Source organism: Pleurodeles waltl, chromosome 3_2 (assembly GCF_031143425.1).
Source record: "Pleurodeles waltl isolate 20211129_DDA chromosome 3_2, aPleWal1.hap1.20221129, whole genome shotgun sequence".
Taxonomy (NCBI): domain Eukaryota; kingdom Metazoa; phylum Chordata; class Amphibia; order Caudata; family Salamandridae; genus Pleurodeles; species Pleurodeles waltl.
In genome coordinates this window covers 121,438,443-121,462,724 of record NC_090441.1, presented here as the reverse complement: position 1 = coordinate 121,462,724, position 24,282 = coordinate 121,438,443, and the positions used below count along the sequence as shown (strand labels likewise).

Sequence of the window (24,282 nt, the reverse complement as noted above, 5' to 3'; positions counted from 1 at the left end):
ACAAATATGCCAATCATGGGTAAACCAATCAACAATACAATTGACACAGAGAACATATGCACTTTGACACTGGCTAGCAGTGGTAAAGTGCCCAGAGTCCTAAAGCCAACAAAAACAGGTAAGAAAAAATTGGGGGAAGGAGGCAAAAAGATTGGGGATGACCCTGTAAAAAGGGCCAGGTCCAACACCTTGTATAGCAGTTGATTGTAGGGGCAGATGATCTTGAGGGCCATTCATTGCATAAAATTATAGACTGTTAAAAAGTGGATTACAGTGATGATTTTCACCTTGAGTTCTGGAGCTTCGCTCTTGTTGTCTATTAGATGTCACTCAAACCCCTCAGTGACCAACATCCCCTTAATTCTCTGTTACCCATCTATAATTCTGTATCTTATGTCACTTAGCATTGAGAAGCCTTCGCATATGTAAAGCAGTACAAATACCCCATAAAGTAACAGGGTACCAGTGGCGCCATGGGGCCTACTACAAGTAAGGAATATTGGCCCTGGACTGCTATTTGGATATTAACGTACAAAAATAATCAGCATTCATTAGAGGCCTCATGCCCCAGTTCAACTGCACCTTTTGCACCATTGATAGCCGCTTCCTTGTGAAATAATATATGATAGGACGGCAGTGCCAAGGCCCCACAGGGCAACACACCAAAGCAGTATCACTGCAAGCCTCACACTACCCTAAAACAGCATCACTGCCAGCATGACACTATCTCTCTTTCTCTCCCTTCATCTATAGCTCTCTCTGTCTCTCTCTTAAAATACTGCACTCACCATTGAGACACAATGTATCTACTGAACTCCTGGGCAAACTGACCATGGCAGCCCTGGAAGATGTATTGAAGTGAACTCTCCGCATATCATGCACAATGCCAAGGGCCTTATTTAGTGCACAGTGGAGCAGGCCGACTGCTAAAGTGCGGTAGATGTCACTTTCACCGTATTTAAAGTGCCATTGACATCAATGCAGTCTTAATACGGTGGGGGTATATCTGCCACTTTCTTGGCTGATGTTCACACCTGCCCAACTCTAAATAAGGCTTGAAGTCTCCAGGCATACGCCATACGTGCTGTCACTCATACTATAGAGAAGACAGCTGTACGTGAGTGTCCTGAAATCAGACTTACTCTCCCATCGTCTTCCTGTCTTTTTCATTATTTTTATTACTTGAATGAAGGATTCTTTTCAGGGACAGCAGGGATGTAAAGTACATTTGTGCAAAATCTTCTAGTAACTATCACGAACAAAGTGATCTGCTCCTTGTTACGACTAACTCTGTATATTGATCCTCCCAGGCAGTTAAGGACTACATCAGCCTTGTATTAGACATGTATCATTACAACTAGGGCTCAGTTGTATATAGAGGATTTTAGCCAGGGATTAATTGGGACAAGGCAGCTGGCGCTCACACACACTCTCTTTGTTGGTTTGAAATATTTTGTGCGCCATGCCCGAACCTTATTTGACTAATCCTTAGCCTATAATCAGCTGCCTCTACAGATGGTCAGATGGCGACATGCAAAAACATTAGTACATGTGGCCCTATGTCTCTATCCGGAACATGTTTAAAAAAATTTTTTTAAGGGGCAGGGTAAGGATCCCCAGATCCCCTAGGCCCCATGGAGGGGACACAGAAGGACCTACTCCCCCGTCCCGAGCCAAAAACAAAAAACAATTGGCAAAAATTGCCATGATTGCCCAAACCTCTTGTGGATCATAAAAACAAAATACAAAATGGTAGCCAGGGCTGCTTTTTAAAAAATAATGGGTGGGGGGGCATGTGGCCCCCTTCCCTAGCATTTACAAGCCCGAGTAGCCCGTTCCGGGTCTGAAACAAATATATACAAGGAAGGGGGCACACAGGGCCTCTAATGGCTCAGGGAGGGGCGCTGTGAATTTCCCCCCCCCCATATACAATGGTTTTTGGCCCCAAAGGTGTACTTCCCAGTGTTTCTAATGGATTGGTGAAGTTCGCTGTGTGGCTCCCCTCCCGAAGCTATCAGTGGTGCAGGGGATCTCATTCCCCGGGGCCGGCTCTTATGCTATGTTTTGGGGAGCCTACGCCCAGGACATAATGGTTTCCTTCCCTGCACAAGCATGAGCAGGGAAACCTATGTTTGTTCCCGCTCGGCGGGAGCATTTTTAAATCTCCCGCCTAGCAGGAGCAAACACAAAGTCTGCTCCCAGCCGATGGGAGCTTTAAAAATGTTCCTGCCAGTTGGGAGCAGACTTTTGATCTGTTTCCCTGCTTTCACTGATGCAGACAGTGAAACATATAAAAATATTGCTCCTTCCTAGAGGGAGCAGCATTAGTAGCTGCTCTCCTCGGGTGGGAGCAATGCCGGCTCCCACTGCATGCGGGGGAGCTGTGGGAAGCCATGGCAAGTTTGGGGCACCAAGACACCCAACTTTAACAGTGCAGGCCCCTGGAAATTGAGTCCCCGGGGCCAAAAAAACACTTAGGGAGTGGGGCTGTACAGCCCACTTTCCCTTTCATTATGTTAGTGGCTCTGGGACATGGGGTCCCCAGGGCCTAACAGGGCCCAGAGACGGGGGCACATGCCCCCATTCTCTTTTGATTCTAAAAAAAGGGCCCTGGGGGATGGGTTCCCCAGTACCTAACAAGGCTTGGGGAGGGGGCCATGCAGCCCCCACCTGCCTTTCAATTAAAAAAGGTCCCTGGGGGATGGGGCCCCCAGGGCACAAGAAGACTCAGGAGGGAAGGCCACATGGCCCCTCCCCATTTTCATTTAAAAAAGGCTGTAGGGGACTGTGTACCCAGGGCCTAAGAAGGCTAGGGGAGAGGGGGCATGTGCCCCCCTCTGCTTTAATTTAAATAAACAGCCCGGAGTGTTGGGGTCCCCAGGGCATAACAAGGCTCTTGGGGTGGGGGGAGGAGTCACACAGCTCCACTCCCCTTTAATGTCAAAAAGGGCCCTAGTGGATTGGGGTCCCCAGGGCCTAAAACAACTTGTGGGGGGGGACACACACAGTCCCCCTCCCCTTTCTAAATAAAAAAAAGGTCTTGGGGGACGGGGTACCTAAGGCCTATAAAGGCTCAGGGGTGGGACCATATGCCCCCTTACTCTTTATTTTAAAAATACAGCCCTGGGGGATTGGGTTCACAGGGCCTAACAAGGCTCTGAAGAGGGGGCCGCACAGCCCCACTCCCCTTTAATTTTAAATAAGACCCTGGGGGATGGGGTCCCCAGGGCCTAAGAAGGTTTGGGGAGGAGAGGCTGAACTGCTCCTCTCCCTTTTATTTTATGTGGTGTCCCTTAGAGATAAGTCCCCAGGGCCTAACAAGGCTCAGGGAGGGGGGCCACGCAGCCCCCTCCCCTTTAAATTTTAAAAAGAGCTGTGGGTAATAAGGCTGCAGAATGGGAGAAACGTAGCCTCCCCCCCTTTCATTAAACAATGTCCAGGGGGATGGGGTCCCTAAGGCCTAAGAAGGCTCATGGAGGGGGGCAAGTGCACCCACTCCCATTTAATTAAAAAAACAGCACTGGGGGATGGGGTCCTCTGGGCCGAAGAAGGCTTGGGGAGGGTGGGTCACAGGACCTAGAAAGGCTTGGGGAGGAGGGGCTGCACTTCTCCCCTCCCTTTTATTTTAAGTGGTGGCCTTTAGAGGTGGAGCCCTCAGGGCCTAACAAGGATCAGGGAGGAGGGCCATGCAGCTCCCCTCCCCATTAAATTTAAAAAAGGGGCTCAGGGCCTAATAAGGCTTTGGGATGGGGGACACCTAGCTGCGCCTCTTTCATTAAACAAGGCCCTGGGGGATGGGGTCCCTAAGACCTAAGAAAGTTCGGGGAATGGAGGGCCATGTGGAACTCCTCCCTTTAATAAAAAAAAAAAAAAACAGCTCTGTGGGATGGGCTCCTCAAGGCCTAACAAGGCTTGGGAGGACGGCCACAGGGCCCCTCCCCTTTAATTGTAATAGTGGCCCTTTGTGATAGGGTTCCCAGACCTTAACAACGGTTGGAGCGGGGGGCTGGATAGCCTTCCTCCCCTTTAATTAAAGAAGTGTCCCTAGGGGATCGAGTCCTCAGAGCCTACCATGGCTCATGGAAGGGGGCCACGTGGCCCCCCTCCACTTTCAAGAAAAAGAAAGGCACTGGGAGATGAAGTCTCCAAGGCCTAATAAGGTTCGGGGAGGGATGCCACACAGCCTCCTCCTTTTTAATTTAAAAAATGGCCCTGAGAAATGGGGTCCCCAGGGAGTAACAAGGCTCTGGGATGGGGGCCACTCACCGCTCTCCACTTACATAAAAAAGGTCCTGGGAGATTTAGTCCCTAGGGCCTTATAAGGCACGGGAGAAGGGCACGTGGATCTGTTTCTGTACAAAAAAATATATATAAAAATTTACTTAAAAGAACCCAAAGGATGAAGTAATATTATAGTTAGGTGAATATGTCAGTGACAACATTGACGTTTTGAATTTAAAAAAACACAGAAACTCCCCAGTTATAGTTAGTAGAGCTAACTATAACTTGCACCCCTGCCAATCCATGCTTATTACCTCATATATTGCATCACTCATGACTTGCTCTATGACATTATTTATGACATCACAGATGACACCATTGATGTACACGTTGCTTTATAAACGGGTATAGCATTAGAGCAGTGAATATTGGTGCAAGATAGCTCAGAATAATATGACGCTTTATTACTGATATCATGTATTCAACCCCCATAGGTAAAGCAAGCTTGTATTATGTGCAACATTGACCTATGCCATACACGCTATGGGTAGTCGAGTTCATGTTGACTATGAACCACAAAATCAAGGGTAACCTATCCTGTGCTCAGTGTTCAACCTGTATACAACTGTTCAAGGAAAACCAATTTCCTCCAGATTCTTAAGCCCTGTTACATAATTAATGCCCTACTATGGACCAGTATCAAACCTGTGACAGTCACTGAACCTACACTGGGAAAAAAATGGATATAAATAGATATAAATAGAGCAGTGGTGACTGTTAACACAGTTTGCTCTATGGAGATAGTTTATTGTGTATGAGACCGCTTGCAGACAGTAAAACTCTCATGAGAAATACACCACATAGTGTTAAAAATTATCTACTAAGAAAAGTGTGCAAGCTATGTAAAACTTGTTCAAAGAGTGACTATTAAGGTCTAAAGTTGCTAAAGATCATACTACCTGCAGCCTTCATAATATGGTGAAAACGTTACAGATAACTCATCTTCTGGAGCACAATAAGCACATGTACATAGGTTAGTACCTGGTGTACACAGTTAGGTATGTTATGTAGAAACTGCCATGCTGAGACGTTTCTGTCTAATAACTTAAGGCTGTTTACAGTACTTAATATGTTTTATATAGGATATTTGCCCTGCTGGAAACTTTTTGAGCAGTAACAAAAATCTTGTGTGGAACATAAGGAACACAAGTCATCAACTGTCACCTGCACACAGAGCTATTCTTCAATACAAAGATTTACAATGTGTTTGATAGCTCTCCACATCAATGATGCCTTAGAATCCCATGATTTTGTAATCACTTACACCCATTAGCTGGGCACGGGGTGTGCGAAAATAGGTAGAAAAGTAAAATGGTAGTTATCTGCCACTATGGAAACTATAAAACAAACACACTCAGTGGATGATGTAATCAGTGATGTCATCAATGATGTAGTTTGATATGTGATAAATGATGTCAAAGAAAATGTCATGAGTGATGTAATATTTTAGGACATAATCAGTGCATGGCGAGGCACAAGTTATAGTTAGCTCTGCTAACTATGACTCGTGAATTTCTGTTTTTTTTTTCGTTCAAAACACTAATTTTGTCACTGACATATTCACCTAACTATAACGTTACTTTAAACTTTGATTTTGATCATATTTGTGTTACTAATAACTTTGGCCCCATTTGATGAACCTCCACAAAACTTTCCAAAAATATCTTCTTTTTGACTAGTTTGCAAATGGAACATTTCGAGGTGATCCGTCAAGGGGGGGGGCTGAGAAAAACATGGGGTCCTAAAAGGACATTTTTTCCCATTCATTTTTCCATAGGAACTACAGACACCAATACAGCCCAAACCATCAAACGGATTTACTCCAAATTTGACTGGAAGCTAGATCATGGCCCAGAAAGAGTACTTTTTTCTGTTTTGGTGCAAATCCATTCAGTAGTTTTGGAGAAAGTAAGGATAATAAAAGTTCTATATTTCACTCAGCGAAGCCGGACGATCTCAAAGTGAGATCTGATTGGCTGCCACCACCTCCACAAGGAAGTGGTGGCAGCCATCTTTGGACTCAGGGCTCAGTCCCAAACCCTCACAAAAAGGTTAAAAAAAAAAACAGACGGGGCATGGTAGGAATACTATGATCCCCTAGCCTGCTTGTGCGGTCCCAGAGGGATCCTGCCTGCCTTGCTACTTTTAGATTTGGCCATGATTTTACAGAAATCCACAAATTTGCAGCAATTAAAAAAATAAAATAAGACGTGCATCTTGTTTTAAACCCCAGGGTGGGCCAGGGCCCGGGGGAACAATGCTATTTATTTTTTAGACCGCTTTTGGCCCCAGGGACCCCATCCCCTGTGACCTGAATTATGTTTTAAGGGGAGGGGTCCGCAGTTCCCACTCCCAAGCCTCTAAAGGCCCCAGTGACACGAAACCCTGGGGCTGCTAAACTCCTGGGGCCGGCTTACTAGCTGTGTCCCTGGGGAACCCACCCCCAGGACACAGCAGTCTCCCTGCCTGCCCCGGCGTGGACAGGAAACCTTGTGTTTTCTCCTGTCTGGCAGGAGCATTTTAAAAACTCCCACTATGCAGGAGCAAATACAAAGAGCTTTAAAAATGCCCCCACTGGCTAGGAGCAGACTTTGAGCTGTTTCCCTGCCTGCACTGATGCAGGCACAGAAACAGATCAACAAATTACTCCTTCCTGGAGGGAGCAGCATAAATAGCTGCTCCCTGCAGACAGGAGCAATGGCTTGGGGAATGGGGCAGTGCGGCTCACCTTGCCTTCATTTTAAGCAGTGGCCCTAGAAGTTGGGGTCCCCATGGCCTAATAAAGCTCAGAGAAAGGGGCCACGTGGCCCCCTCCTCTATGTTAAAAAAAACAGCCCTGGAAGATGGGGTTCCCAGGGTCTAATGTGGCTTCAGGAGGGGGGGGGGGGCACGCTTCTTCAACCCTTTTATTTAAAAAAAAACAGCCTTAGGGGATAGAGTCCACTGGGACTAATGATATCTTTTATGACATCATTGATAATATCCCTGCAGTATTTACAAATGAAATTGTTGATGGGAAAACTGTGCTTGGTGGGGCGTGAGGTATAGTTACCTTGGGGCATATGGTACAGTTACTTGAGGTGAATATATCTGGTGAAATTCAGTGTTTTTTAGAGTTTAAACGTTAGTTTGTTCGTTTGGTCATAAATTTGGCTTTGAGAAGGTGAAGAGTGCAGTGTAAATAACAATGGTTCCCTTTTTTCCAGGGGAGGGGGTGGCGTGTGATATGGGACAGTAGATCAAAAGAACACAATGACCCTCCTGATACTTTAATGCTTAATATTGCAGCGCTAGACCGTGAGCTGAAAACATCCTTGAAAAATGTTTTAAACCCAGTTCCTTAGTGCACTGATCAGGTGCAACATAGCAAGGCAGTCTGAACCTCTCCAGGAAGGTTTGGGTTATCCCACCAACAAAATCTGACACAAATTGGGGCAAAACAATTAACTTGACATCCCAATTTTCAAAAATACGTATTGGCTAAGACGTAGCTGATTAAAACAAAAGTCAGAAAGATGAACCCATAGGTGTTGGATCTCTCATGGATGCTGTACTCTTGATCATCTCACCCCTCCACTCCACCACCCACCACTTTTTTAGACATAAATTTGAGATTCACACCATCGGCTCTAACTAAGCTGCACCTTTGGAAACAAAGCTTCGAATTTTTCCTGCAACAGGAAATCTGTGTTCTTTTACTTTACAATATTGTATTCTTGGTGAACAATATTGCATTGGCTCAGCACGAGGTCCCGGTGAACTTCTGGAAGTCTTGTTGATAAGCAAAAGCTCTGGCGCTTGTGTGGGATGAACCTGAAATTCAAGTCGGGTCGCGGTTCGACGCCGGCGGCTTGACAATCAATGATGGAATGGTCACCTTATTGAACTTTTTTCCAAAGTTGCTCCAAACTTCTGGATCTCATTCCAGTGGTCCTCAAAACCAATCTAAGGGTCTAGAAGCTCTGTGATGGTCCTTGAGATGTTGAGACTACATTTCCCAGAATACATCTGTAAAATCCTTAAAGGTCCATTGAAGGTGAAGGTGGCTAGCTCGATTCGTCTTGGTGGAGATGATGCAGGTGAAGCTCTTTTAACCTGTTGCTTTCAGGGAGTCCACTCCTTCACTCTTTTGAAGCCAGGCAAAGGACTCAGAGCTGTAGTTCCTCAGTGTGCAGCAGGTGCAGTCATCCAGAGTGCAGACCTTTAGGGCCCTCCCCAGCCCCTCTGGCTGCTGCTGCCTCTGCCTTTGCTGGGACGAACTGAGAGTCACCTGACTCTCAGTTCGAGGCCCTCCTCCACCAGCAGGCTCATCCCTGTACTTCATCCCTGGTGGTCTAGTAGCCATCACAAGTAAGTATTTCCTTTTCTTTTCTTTCTCTCTCTCAATCTTTCACTCTTGTGTTTTCTGCCATTTTCTTCTATCATCCCCTGCATTTCTCTATTTCTTTTTCCTTTCTCCCCTCTCTCCTCTGCACCCCGCAAAGTACCTTTCCTGCCTTCCAGCTCACTGCTCCTCCCACCCCCTCCCCTTCTTAATGGCAGCCGTGCCACCTGCACGCCAAAGGAAAGCCTGACTGCATCCGTCCGTGCCTGGACCGCGCCCAGTGCCAGGAACCCTGGACATCCGTTAAACCACCTCATGGACTGCCTCCGTTACGACTCCGTGCCTTCTCCATCTCAACACCAGACTTCTCAACAACTGCTGCACCATCTCCCCCAAGGACACCCATGGACCTTTCACCTGCAGGAACTGCAACTTGAGCGCCAGCCTCAACAAACCGAAGGTACTCTCCGCACACAAAGATACCATCAACCTCCACAACCCCATCAACTGCCTGTTCCTGAACATGCGCTCCCTCCACAAACACGCCACGGAACTCTGGGACCTGATTGACACCACCCGACCGGACATCGCCTTCCTCACCGAGACCTGGATCAACCCCACCTCGGGTCCAGACATCACCATCACCATTCCCGACGGTTACATCATCCTAGGGAGAGATCGGCCCTCCCGCCCGGGCGGAGGACTCGCCATCGTGCACACATCCTCACTACTTGTCAAGGCTGTCCAAGAAGAACACTGCACCACCATGGAACATCTTAACTTCCTGGTCCCCTCCAACCACAACTCCTCCATCCGTGGTACACTGGTGTACAGGCCACCCAGCCCCCGCCCATCTTTCATACATGATGTCATAGACATCGCTACCCCCGAGGCCCTGGCCTACAGTCGACTACCTCCTTCTCGGCGACCTGAACTTTCACCTTGAGGACTGCACCGACCCACACACCACCGCTCTACTTGACAACCTTGCCACCCTCGGCCTCAGTCAACTGGTCTCCAAACCCACACACATCACAGGACAAACCCTGGACCCTGTCTTCACCTCAAGCAAGCAGATCACCATCGAGACCATCTCCACCCCAGACTGGACCGAACACCGCTGCATACACTTCACAATCATTGCACCCAGCAGTCGCACCCGCACCTCCAGGACCCCTCACAGGAAATAGAACAAAATCATCAACGAGCAAGTCACCTCATCGCTTGCCAAATCCCTCCATCCCCCTTCTAACGACACCAATACAGCAGCACGCAATCTCAACGCATGGATCACCAAATGCGCCAACTCTCTAGCCCCTCTCTGGCTGATATCGGCCAAATGCGTACCTAAGTAAGCTAGCTGGTTCACCACCGAACTCCATGAATCAAAGCGTACCCGCAGACATTTAGAGAAAAAATGGAGGAACAGCCAATCCAGTGAAGGCCTCACCTCATTCAGAGCCTCATCCGCCACCCACCGACGAAAAATCAAGAACGTAAGGAAGGATGCAGTACAAGAACACATCAACTCCTCCGCACACAACTTGAAGGAACTCTTCTCAGTCATCAACTACTTCACACATCACCCCACCGAAGCCACCAGCATCCCCGTCACAGGACCTCTGTGACAAACTCGCTTCCTTTTTCCAACACAAGATCCAGGAGATCTACAACAGCTTCCTCTAGGATAATCAAGGCACCAGAACCTGCAATCGCCCCAGACCATCCACGGCTGGTCCATGCTCACCACAAAGAAAACAGTCAACATCATGAACAATACCCACTCCAGAGCCTACTCGGACCCCTGCCCACACCACATATACATCAGAGCCAGTGCATCCATCGCCCCCGAGCTTCGTAACACAATCAACTGCTCCATCAGCACGGGCACCTTCCACGAGGACTGGAAACACACCGAAATACGCCCTCTCCTGAAGAAACCTTCAGCCGACCCATCAAAACGAAATAATTTCCGGCCCATCTCGCTGCTACCCTACCCCACCAAAGTACTAGAGAAAGTAATCAATGCACACGTATGGAATTTCATTGAGGCGAACAACTCCCTCGAAAGCTCCAGGTCCGGCTTCCGCAGCAATCACAGCATGGAGACAGCACTCCTGGCAGCCACCGACAACACCTGATTACTCCTAGACCACGGCCACACTGCAGCACTCATACTCCTCGACCTCTCAGCATCTTTTCCCACAGCACTTTGCACACCAGACTCCACAACATAGGAACCCGCTGAAGAGCCCTGGAATGGATCCACTCCTTCCTCTCCGGGAGGACGCAGAGGGTCAGACTACCGCCCTACACTTCCAGAACCACAGGAGTCAACTGCGGAGTCCTCTAGGGATCATCACTGAGTCCCACACTGTTCAATGTATACATGGCCCCTCGTATACATGCTGCCATCGTCACAAGCCACGGTATGAACATCGTGTCATATACCAATGACACACAACTCATCATTGCCCTCACAGAAGACCTGGATACGGCCAAAACAAACTTTCACTCAGGAATGGAAGCCGTCACCACCTGGATGAGAGAAAGCTGCCTCAAGTTTAACTCGGACAAGACAGAGCTCATCATCTCTTGAAATGCCACCTCAGCTTGGGACGATTCCTGGTGGCTCACATCCCTCAGGCCCCCCCCCCCTGCATTGACCGAACATGCCAACAACTTAGAAATCATCCTCAACTCCTCCCTATCCACGACCCGCCAGGTAAACTGTGTCACCGCTTCCTGCTGGCACACACTCCACAAACTTTGGAAGATCTTCAGATGGATTGCAGCAGATTGTCGCAGGGCAGTCACCTCATCCAGAACGCCACCGCCAGACTCATTCTGGACCTCCTTTGCTGAGAACACATCTCCCAACACCTGAGGGCCCTGCACTGGCTACCGGTCGAGAAGCGAATCACCTTCAAACTTCTCACCCACTTGTACAAGGCCATACACAACGCAGGACCAGCCTACCTGAACAACCGCATCTCCTTCCACACCCCCACCAGATCCGTCTGCTCCACCCAGATGGCCTGGGCCACTGTCCCTCGCATCCGCAAAACCACCGCCAGAGGACGATCTTTCACAGACACTGCAGCAAAGAGCTGGAACAATATCCCCCTTCACCTCAGGCAAAGCACGCCGCTCACCATCTTCAGGAAGAACCTCAAGACGTGGCTCTTTGGGTTTGAGGCCCCTTCCCTCCCCCAGTGCCTTGAGACCCTCACAGGTGAGTAGCCACGCTTTACAAATATTGATTGATTGATAGGGTGCAGACTGGGGTTTCAGCAGGAAAGTCCTTCTTCTCCCTGTAGTTTCAATCAGGGATGTGAGTTGTTGGACAACTCTGTCATATCTATTCAGTATTCCTGGGTTGGCAGGCAGAGGGGCCACCCCTGACCAATGGGGTACAGGGTGACATTCAGAAGTATGACCACTTCCTCCAAAATGTGGCATATTATTCTCCCAGAAAGCACTATTCTTAAAAATCCAAGATGGAGAAACTTTCCCCTGGAGGTTAGCATCTGGCTAAGCAGTCCCACTGGTGTGGCTAACTTTCTTCAACATTCCCCCTCCAGCCCCTCTGCCAGTCTTATTACTGGGGCTCCCATCTGGCTGGGGTGGCAAGAAGTGGGAGTGAGCCTGTGTCCTGTCTTAACTGTCATTCACCCTTTGAAGACCAGCCCCATTCCTACCTTTTGCTCTGCAGTTCCCAATGCAGACCACTTCACACCTCATTAACAACACAAAAGGACGATGGACGGAGTGCTGAAACTTCTCAAACACTCACCCCCAGTCACAGATCTGGGTTTAAGCCATCAATCTTTTGCACCCCAGTTTGGACTGAGCCATATGCAAATCAGTCTTGTCCCTGCTCCCTATGGGAACAGTCCAGCCCGAACTGCCAGGCCAGGACCTTCTTGGAACGGAAACAATTATCCTGGGACAGGTTTCAGGGTATCACCCTTCATCAGCCAGGCTAGCTTGAATCCAGTGGCATAGTGAGCAAGGGACCCACGTCTTGGCTAACCCTGGCCACTTAGGGCGACTTTAGCAACACAAAAGGATGATGGACAGAGTGCTGACACTTTTCAAACACTCACAGTGTCCAGTCACAGATCTGTGGTTAATCCATTGTCTGTTCTTTTTGCATTTGTCACCCTAAGTGGGGAGGGTATGCCCAAACGTGGGTCATGTGCTTGCTATGCCACCACGGGCACCACAGCAGTGCACACTTAAGTGCATTAAGTCTGCCGGGTCTCCAAACCTACATGCCGTACCATATACTAGGAACTTACAGTTAGGTTGTCAGTACCAACTATAATTACACTTAGTTACCATATACTTTTAATCAGAGTACAAACCCTGTGTCTGGTTAGCAGAGCCTAGGGCACCCTCAGAGTCAGAAAAAAAGCATCTAGTAGTCAAAAATAGGGGCAAAAAGTGGGAGTACACTGTAAAAAGTCCTGGTTTCTCATAATAACACAAACAGTACCATCACCAATAACACCACCACCACCATTTCTAACACCCCCCCACCTTCAATACTAGGCTATCACCAATACAACCACCACTAATATTGCCACATACAATACCCACACTACCACTACCACTTCCAATACCATCACTACAATGTCAATTCTTAACCACAAACAACACTAGCAGTACCACCACTATGACCACCACTAATACGACCATGAATAAGGCTCGATACCACCTCCTCCAGTATCACCTATATCAGTACCACCATCTCCAGTTCATGATCATCACCAACACCACCACCACCAATAACACACATATAATAACCAATACCATACCACCAACAATAACAATACCACACTGCCACCAATACGCCCATCAATAACCACACCACCACCATCAATACTTCTGATACCACTATTAATACTATCACCAATGCTTAATCTGAGCCTGTGGTTTCCAGTGCTTGACAGTTGCCACATGGTGGCACTGTTTTTTGTAATTTAAAGATGAGCAGAACAGAAGTTGTTTACTAATTCAATATACGTTGTAAACAACTAATACCAGACGCAAGCCATTTTTATAGATTTGGGGGCCTCTAACAATATGAATGATCACACTTGTAGCAGTGTGGTGCTTAGAAGTTGTGTAGTTGCTGCCCTTGGCCCTGACAGTGACAATATGTGGTGCAAGCTGCTGTGATCACCTAACGAGGGCCCAAGCACGAATTTATTTTTACAAATTAAACACTGGCGTAAGCGACAGTGCTTTCAGGCCACTGGAGCCCAACTTTACTGTTCATTAGCTTTGGCACTTGTGCAACACTAAGCAACTCAATTTGCAGCACTGATCAACATTTGCTGACAAAAAAGTGTCAAAAGTTAATGCAAGCTTCACACCTAATGCCTTTGCAACATGTAGCGCCAAACCCCTGGTCTATGCAAAGTGGACTTAATGGGTCAGGAACAGCTCAGACACCCCAAGATTTATGGAAAGCCAGAACTTAAGTGCATCAACCAGGCTTTGCTTGGAATCCTAGCTCCAAATGAAACTAGGAGCAAGCAGTGGGCAAGCGGAAATTGCCAGTATATTGTATTACATAATGTGTGAATTCTGCCCAATTATATATTTTAGTAGGCTTAGCCTTGTCCAACAAATATTTGTAATGGGAGGTATACCTTAATCATGCAATCACTAGATCTCGTGCAAACACCTTGCACCCTCATTTGCAGCATGAGTGTGGTTTATGACATCATCGTGTTCGACTCTTTGTAAACATGGTGCTGTGCATTTTATTCATTTTACACAACACATGGCTGAAGAAGTTTACGCAGCACGAGGCTTCCTGAGTTGTAGTAAATAGGAGCAGTGGTATCTTCAGACAGAGCAGGCCTAGGGAGATGTAAGATATTCAGACAAAGCAGAACAACAGGGAACAGTGTCTCCACAGGTGTTACTTTGTTTCTTTATCTATGCAGTTATGTACAGCATCAACATTTACCAAAGGTGTTAGACAAGCTCATAAATGAAGAGAAGGTGATACATTAGCTACTACATCAGCACAGGCGGGAACCATTAGAATCTCTATGTGTAGATGAGAATACATGTAAGAAAATCTGCCATTTTGTATGCTTTCCATCCATTTTACTCTGCTGGTCACTGCTGGTATTTTGACTCTGTGCACTGAGAAACTGCTAAATGGCTTCTAAGCATATGCGTTTCTTTCAAGCCATTTAAGTTCACTGTATTTCGTTTCTGAGCTGCAGGCGCTTAACTAGCCGAAACTGCAATAGAGAGCTGCAGAAGGGCTGATTCCCTTTCCAGGACCTCAGAGGGGTCTGCAGTCTTACTCTGGAGGAAGGGGTCCCACCACCTTCCTAGAAAGCCAGAGAGTAAATAAGAAAGGAATGTGTGTGGGTGAGGCCAGGTCACTGCTAGGGAAGCTTTAAAGAACCAGCACAGCTGGGATGCTGAGCTGGACAGAAATATAGTTCTAACCTGTTCCTTCATGGAAGTCTAAGATCAGGGGTCACCAAACCAGTTTGAGTGAGATAAGCCTTGGTATTCTGTGGGAGGGACTCAATGGAAATGGGCTATGCAAGGGCATCCCTGGTTTGAACCTTAGTAGCACAATCCTTTGAAAATGTCGAACTGACCATTTAGCAGAGTTTTCATGGTAAGTCAGAGACTGTGGTAAGTTGTGGTTGGTATAAATCAGAATAGGGGCATTCCCTGGCTCCTCTGCTAGGTGAAACATCTGACGTTTTTTCAGACTGACGCATGGGATTGTACAAAGGCTTAGTTCAATCTGTTGCTTAGAAGACCAGGAGACAGACCCCCTGCCCTGAAAGCTTGTGCAGGATTCTATGTGTTCTCATTCCCTGTATGCCTGACCTGGTGTCTGTAATAGAAGATTGATGTGCAGTGTGGAATGGTATCTAGGAGTAAGGCAGAGTAGGAGGGAGGATGGAACCCTGAACGGACCTACCTTCGGTTATTGTAACCTAAGGACCTTACATGGAATAAAGATCTCACATCCTAATTCAATCAGACACTTGTATGAAGACCCTTTTATTTAACTTCAACAACTTGTTAGCCATTGAGCCCAGATTTGTAAGTTTTCCAAGAGACAGAACACAGCTGAATGTCTGACCGTGAAAGAAAGACAGATTCATGAAGGTGCATGGTGAAGGACTTGGAAGACTTGGAAGGTGATGATAGATGACTGAACTGTGGATGGGAATAAGACCGCCCCAACCAAGTCCTGTGTGTTTTGTTCTACGAAAGGATCTGTGCCAACTGATCTCCAGATAGCTTTCAGGGTCTCAATAAAGCACACAATAGACTCTTCTTGTGAAGCAGACCAGTTGTAACTGGTCTGGCATTGGACTTGCTGAATAGTCTTTGTTGGAACTTTGTTGAAACTGGGAGGTGCGTGTCAAAGCCAGCTTGCACTCACTGTGAACTGGTACCCAGAAAGAGGAGTCTCCACAAGAAGACAAGGACTTTGGTCTCAGCATCATGGATGGAACTGGGAAGTGAGGAGGGGGTACCACATACGGACCCAGTCAGACATGGGAGGACCAGAAGAGACTCAGGCCCTCATTTTAACTTTGGCAGAATATTCCACCTACCGCCATGGCGACGGCCTCCAAAAGACCGTCGCCGTGGCTACTGACCTTCCACTATAATATGACTGTAGCCGGAATTCCGCCAGAAGGCTGGCGGAATTCTGGCTACGGTCATGGCGGCGAATGGCAGTAAGGTGGCCCTGCTGCCAGCAGCAGCGCCTCGCCAGCAAAACACCGCCTACCGTATCATGTTCCATGATACGACCTGGGTTTTTTTTGCTGGCGGAAGCTGCTGCTGGCAGCAACGCTGCGTCCCGTCTCCTGCCGGAGGACCCCCTGCAAGCAGGTAAGTTGGGTTCTCCGACAGGAGAGGGGGTTGGGGGTATTGTGTGCGTGTGTAGGGGTGTGTGTGACTGTGAATGCGTGCATGCATGTGTAATGCGTGTGTGCATGAGTGGGTGTGTGTGTTCATGTATTTTGTGTCGTGTGATTGCGTGTGTGCAAGGGTGGTTGTTCGTGAGTGTTGCTGTGAGTGTGTATGAATGTATGCATGCGCGGGTGAATGTGTGTATCCCGGCAGTCATTACCGCCGTGGCGGTCGGTGTGTTGAATTAGCGGTTTGGCTTGGGCCAAACCGCCAATGTCATTATAGTGGCGGTATGTACCACCAGCCTATTGGCCGTACTACCGCCACTATTTCACCGACCGCCGGGGTCGTAATGACCCTCTCAGTCTGCTAGGAAGACACCCACCAGAGAGACAACCACAGGAACTCTGTAAAGTTCCAAAGCAGCGAATGGTGCCTGCCTGCACAAGTCGACTGACTCCCAACCAGCCCCTCTTGCCTATCTGCAGGTAAGAGGCAGCCTGGTGATGAGGGTCATGATGCTAAGGCATGACTGCAGGGGATAAAAATCATCCATTGACCACTTTTGAATACTGGATAGGAAATTTAATTGACTATCCATGCACAAAGGAGAAGACATGTGGAGCGGAACTATTACTTTGAAAAGCTATACCGATACAGTTACCTGTCCAATTTTTGTCATTTTTGGCTTCTTTAATCATAAAATGCCTGATGATTTTATTATATTTGTTTAAGAGTTTTACTGTGTGCAGTCTTGATCCAAGTGTTGGAACACACACTCCCTGAAGTAGCCTGCTGTCTCGGCCCTTTACTAGTAAGGGTTAGATGAGGCTGTCTTAAAGAATAGGCTGTCTTAGCCAGACTAAGAGCTAGTTTAGCACACTGGTGGGAGAATTTGCTCAGGTAGGTTACCTACCTTCAGTGCTTCAGTGCTTAATTTGAGCCAATAGTTTCCAGTGCTCGGCACCAATAATTAAATGTCAACACTTGCACTTATTACAGTCTGCCACGTGGTGGCACTGTTCACCTCATTTAGAAATGAGCATAAACAGCAGTTGTTTAGAAGTCAAATAAACTTAACAAAATTACAAATACCTGCTGTCCAAGCCATTCTTTTTGCTTTGGGGGCCTGGAATAGTCTGAATTACCACACTTATAGGAGTGTGATGGTTAGTATTTGGGTTGGTAGTGTCATGGGCACCACTGGCAGGGTCAATCGGTGGTGCAAGCTACAGTTGCCTTATTTTACAAAAAAAATACTATCACCATCCATAAATCACCACCAGTGCTACTAACAATACCACCTCCTCAAATATCAGCCCTAATACTGTCAATGCATATCGCCACAGCTTGCAGTACTACCACACCAATACCCTTAGCACTAACAATATCACCACCAATACCACCCCCCCACTGTTACCTACCACCAATACAACCGCCACAAATATCACACTGTCAAAACCATCAGCACCAATACTACAAGCATCAATACAAGAAATATCACCACTGGCATCACTAATGCCACCAACAATGCTACTAATGCCACCACCAAAAACACCACACCACTAATTAAACACAACCACCAATGCCATCAATTCCAACAGTGCAGCAGTTCCACATTACCACCTCTATACGCTCCACCAATACTACACTAAAACCAACTGCACCAGCAGTAACCCTAAAAACGTCACCAGTATCATCCCCACCAATACCACACCACCACTACCAGTATCAGTAACATTAGAGTGACTACCAAGCTTAGGAATGATCTTCGTGTGTGGTTACATGGCATTTCGGCATGAGTGTGCTTGTGGGTGTTGCCACAGCAGAGCTTGATCTACTCTTTTTGCCAATACTTGTTTCACCCTGGATGCCCGGCAGTGGCATGGGCTCCGTTTCTCCTCCACCACTCTGGGTCTCACATGGTCAGCTGTTTTGTGAGTCTCGTCTCCCAGCACTCCTTGTTCCGGTGAGTGACTGGTTTGTGTCACTTTTGACCCCCGGCGCATCAGTCCCATTGGCACGATGCCTTCTGGTGCACATAATAAATGTCTTCATTTATTCATTGTAGGCCTGAGCTAATTCGTTGCCAGGACGTGTACAAACTATTAGAATGAACCGACGCGTCGTTTCCTGTTAGATATTATTTCTGAGCTGTGCTATTTGGTACAACTAAGCAAGGATGCTGGGTGGCTTAAACCTTTCCTTTACATCATGTTTTTATCGAATTAGTGCATATGTGATATTTGTACGTTCAGTGTTATTGTTCTCCATTTCCCTTGTGTTACTTGAATAAGATTTTCGCCTAATAAAGCATGATTATGAAATAAATAGAAAGAGCGCTGTCTATGTAGTAACGCTGAATACTTCCTTTCCACAGGGAGAACCTGGCATGAAAGGAGACGACGGAGAAAAAGGGGCCGAGGTAAGAAGTGTAGCCTTCTTGGGCAGGCAGCAGCTCTGGGTCAGACTATTTGCTTCCAAAGGGCTGTGAATAGGCAGCGAGGCCTGGGATATATTGCCTTTAGCACATGTACATGTATTGTGGTTCCTAAAAATTTTTAAGTAGTGGGCAGTATGCATTACTTGCACAATAGTTGATCTTGTTTCAGCCCTCTGGGATAGTACAGCTGTGGGGTATTATAGTTTTAAACCCTGAAATCGAGAACTATACCAACTGTGAATTGTCCTCTTCCCTGATTATAGACCTAAGCCACAGGTGACCCACAAGTCTGCTGCGTTAAGGAGTCCTTCAGCTTAGGGCTGCGGTTTTTAACCTGCCGCACAGGAACCCCTGGGGGTTGGCGATGCCTTCGCAGGGGGTCCACCACTGCTTAGGAAATGAAGAATTAGTGGCCATATTTACAAGAAAGTGGCGCATCAGCTCTGGTGCGCCACTTTTGCTGTGTTGTCCTGCACCCTCCTAACGTCACTATGGTAGAACTGTATTCACTATACAGGGCACCAGGGCGCACGTTAGCACAATAGCGTCATAGGTTAGCAGGAAAAATTATGGCGCTAGTCCACCAAAGCACAGGGAGGCCCATAAGTCATAGTGGGAGTGTCACTCTAATGCCTGCTCTGAGCCCTGAGCAGGCGTTAAAAATGATTGAAAAAATGGTGCAGAGAAATCTTGTAAATTTCTGCACCATTTGTTTGCTCCTCCCTGCATGGGAACACCCCTCTTGCATACTTTATACATGGCGCAGGTATAATGTGGTGTAAGGAGTTACAAAGTGGCGCAATGCATGCACTGTGCCACTTTATAAATATGGCGCACACTGGAGGCCTCCTTAATGCCTTCTTAGCATAAAAAGAAATGACGGTTGGGCAGCGCAAGGAGGCACGAGGGGCTTGTAAATATGACCCTATGTTTGTATCCTCGGATTGATTTGGGGGAGCAGTGCAAGTGCATTAAAGAGAATATGGTATGGACGATGGGACAATTGAATTTAGAAAAGCTCCAACCTTCCCATCACAAATTGAATGTTGATTTTTTAATATATTTTTTTCTGAAGTAAATAAAATACTTCATTGTTTGTGTATGGGTTTGACGAATGCTTGTTTCTGTATTTTTGTTTATTGTTCAAATCATCAAAATTGCTTAGCCTGTGGTGCAAGGATTTCAATAATTACTCTGTGGAGGTATCCGGAATCCAATAATTATTCAGGAGGGAGGTCCCTGGATTTCAGTGGTGATTAATTGGGGGTCCACAAAAGAAAACAGGTGAAGAGCCACTCTCCTACAGCAATCAGTGAACTTGCATATGCCGGACCCATTACTGGGTCGACCGAAGATAAACACAGACCACACATGACCCCCTTTAGACAGGATGCAAGGCATTGTGTCCTAACATGTCGTGAGTGGTCATAAGTAAACATTAAGGTGTAAGCTTATTTTTATTTTCAGGGAGAAGGGGTTCAGCAGCTGCGAGAGGCTTTGAAGATCTTGGCTGAAAGAGTATTAATTTTGGAGCATATGATTGGAATACATGGTGAGTCGTGCTTAAATTGTGCTGGTGTTTCTTGATGGTCAGCCATGGCACTTAATGAGTCAATTCTGGTTGGGGGGAGGGGGTGGAATTTGTCCTGAACCTTCCAGGCTCTGTGCTAAACTCCCAGTGGTCCTTTGGCTCTCTGTTAAGGCTACCAGAGCCAGACAGGAAACCACAAGTAGCCTTGGCAAAAATGTTTAAACCACCCTCCTTTCTCATCTGTGTGTGCCTTCTCTAACTGCCTGGAGAAGTTTGAGAAAGCACATAAATGCCATAACGCCCCTCTGACCAGACTTGTGGTTCCAGTCCCCACCACAGGAGTTACACTCACAAAAGGAATAAATGGGCAACCCAGCCCTGCCACAGTGGCATAACATAAGCTCCCGCAGCCCCTGTGGTACGGGGGGCTCCAGGCCTCCCACTTCAGCCCAGTACCCTGGCCTTAGTCCTCCTGACTGAGTCCAAGAGGAGGAGGGTCCATGTACCTTTCAGGGAGGCCCCTGCAAGTTTCATTACACCTCTGCCCCGCCTCCCCTCCCACAGCGTGTGAAATGCCACACCCACTTCCCATTCAGATGCACAAATTTAACCAATGCCCTCCCTTGCGCCCCGAAGGAGGAGTGCCTCCCCCTGGTTTTCACAGGAGAGAGTGATTTTGTGGTCCCCTCCGAATAACTATACAATAAATGTACAACTCCAACATAACAGTCTGCAAATGTAAAAATAAACTGAAATCAAAGGGACTTGAAGTACTGCTGAAACTATGATGAGAAAGTGGTTGGTCGAGTGGATGCATTCTGCAGTTACTTCCGACCTGGTCATTGTTATGAAAGAGTTGTCAGGGGACAGTGCCGGACATTGGTATTTGATGTAGGCCTCACAGCTGTGGAGGTCCTGGTCCTGAAGGGGTTTGAGGGAAGACACCATATACCATGGATGGCAATGGAGGCCATGGAAACTATCCTGTCTCTTTCTGCAAGCCTTGTGTTAGGGCAGTTCTATGGTGGCCTCTGAGATGCAAGACCAGGTAGCAATCCTTGCAACAAGTACTGCCTCTGTCCTTGGAAACAGATGCACATCTTCTTTAGGCTGTGACCTCCAGAGATGGAAAGGTTGATAGGTCAAGGTATATTTCTGAAAGGGTAGAGTAGAAATACGCTCAGTAGCTATATTGTTTTATATAATGGGCATGTCTTCTGACAGCTTATCTAGAGTTATCTTGGTATTGAGCTGTGTTCCAGACTTACTCCTGTGCATAAGGGATAGAGAAAGAGGGAAAATCCCACCTAGTAGTCAAGCCTGGTAGTAAGGGTTAGATTTAGCCTAGCTCAGTACCTAGAGACTTGGTGGTCATCTGTGAGTAGGGAACCGATGGGGCCACCATCTGAAGCCCATGCTCACCAGCAGTGGTTGCACAGTCTTAGCGGTCACTGGTCGCGGCAACGCTGAAATCTATGCTATGTAGAAGGATTGACCGCTGCAATGAAAATATGTAAGCCTGCTGTATGCAGCCATCCTAGGCTCACAAGATGTTTGCAATCGTTGGGTGCAAGGCGAGTCTTGCTTCGGTAACAGGAGTGAGATGCCCTAAATTTTGAGGGTTACGAATCACAGTGAAGTGTATAGTCTGGCTGTAGTCCATGGCACTCATCAGTAGATTAAACTCACAACTTCCTTAATGATGGCTCCAGGTTTCTGGTATCAATACAAATCAAATAGTTTTGGGGATCAGCAGGTGCACCACGTGCTGCTGTAAGTGTTGTGACGCAGACCATACCTTTCAGGCCGCGGTGAATGCTCATGTGTTGCTCTCGAGTGTTGCTGAACCAAGACCTGTTGGAACTGGTTCAGCTTTAGGCAAGTGCAACAAAGTGTCCTTCCGCAGAATGTTTTTCCAGAACCAAACAATGCCCTTAGATTCAGAATAAATGTCAAAGGAAAGATGAAATCATAGGGGGAAGAACAGAAGAACATGTAGGAGAAGGGGAGGCAGCTAAATCTGCCTATCACTGACCCTACGGACCACTCTACAACTTTAAGGGAGCACATTTACCCAAGGAATCCCATAAGAGTATCCAACGCAACATGTTATCCAACAAGACACAGGTACTATCAACATACAATCACGGCTGCCTAAGGAGACCCACTCAACACCTACTTCATAGACCTATCAGGAATAGCTAGTACACCATCTCCCCAATTAATATTCAGTAAAAAGTGCTCTGCTGCTCTACACAGTCAGCAGTGTGCAACCGTAAACATTGTGTTGGTATGGTAATAGGGATGGTATTCACCTAAGTTAAATAAGTACCATTTTGGGTGAACCCAAAACACCTAGCAAAGTCTAGCACTGATGAGAAATATGCTATAATCAGGTAGTGCAGGTCAGGAGACTTGAGAGAAAGGAGATCCTCACCAGAATACATACCCGGCCTTCTAGTGTAATACATTGAGGAGAAGGTTGTCATATGGACTTTCATCCCCACATCTTCTGACGAACTCTTGTTTGCATTGTAAGGAGGCTCTGGGACCACGTGGTGAATGCTCACTACTCCTCTGGCACACACATCTTTTGTTCAATCCCAAGAATAGTGCAGAACTCAGGCGGTTAATGCACTAGCATTAGATGCAGTTTGCTTGTGATGCTTGCATGCCATGACCAACACTGTGCCAAGAGCACACATATTGAACAGAGAGGCACCATACGAAAGCCACCTTCACAAGTGGACAGGTAAACGGGCTGCACTTATGAAGGATTTAAAGGGGGCATCCAGTGAATGATTTCACAATACATCTCAAAGCTCTAGCTGATATCATCAAAAACATCAATAGAATACGTAATAGAGATGGAGGACTGGATACAGAGAACTGTTTCTTCTCTTCACTGGATGGTCCTTTTAGCCCAGGCATTCTTCACCAATATTTTTACCTTGGCGGCTGTAGTTTTTGGTTGCAAGGTGGCAGTGTGTAGTATGGGGGAGGATGGCAACTCTAGATACATAGGCCCATACTTATACTTTTGTAGCGCCGCATTTGCGTAATTGTTTGATGTAAAAGCATCGTAAACGTACAAAATACAATTATATTTTTTACGTTTGCACCGATTTTGTGTCAAAAAATGACGCAAATGCGGCACTAAAAAGGTATAAATACGGGCCATAGTTACTGGTAGGTCACAGTAGTGTGGTGATTATGGCTGCATGAGCACAGCATCTCGAATAGTACAAAGAAAAGACTCTGCTACCAGGTCTTTGAGTAAACCGTAATAGGGCATTGAGAGAGATGAAACTTGTGGGTGCACTGTACTCCGCATCAAAGCACTAGAAAGCTGTGAACGTGAAAACTCTATTTTTGGTCTTGCAGAAGACTAGAACAGTGTTTTATGAGAGATTATTGCTTTTGTCTATGAGTGTCACACAACACTGAAAAACAATAAAAACTACTCAGGACCAATTCCATTGATTTTCTAGTACTGAGTAATCAAACCCTGGCAGAAACTACTGGCTGAATGCATAGATCCTGACCGTCAAACATCTCAATGGTGTCACTGTTGTTCAGTGCGCATGTACGGGATCTAGGTGACTGGCTGCAGAGCCCCGGTGTGCAGCCCCATCAATATGTTGGTGACATTCAGATCTTTGACCTGTATAGAAGTCAATCCTTGACCACCAGGTGGGTGGATAACGTTGGACTGAAATTCACCATTAAATCGTGGACAATTGTTGATTTTCAACACTAACTGAATTTGTGGCAGAAACT

General features: G+C 46.9%; 1 protein-coding gene across 2 annotated transcripts in view; it reads left to right on the top strand.

The window, feature by feature from the left end:
- The window catches only part of COL26A1 (collagen type XXVI alpha 1 chain), a 622,272-nt gene that overhangs the window by 585,892 nt on the left and 12,098 nt on the right, over positions 1-24,282 (top strand). For both annotated transcript variants that reach the window (XM_069226960.1, XM_069226959.1), the window contains exons 13-14: positions 18,909-18,953; positions 20,439-20,523. In XM_069226960.1, the coding sequence (XP_069083061.1) occupies positions 18,909-18,953; positions 20,439-20,523 (130 nt within the window). The remainder of the gene's footprint in view (positions 1-18,908; positions 18,954-20,438; positions 20,524-24,282) is intronic.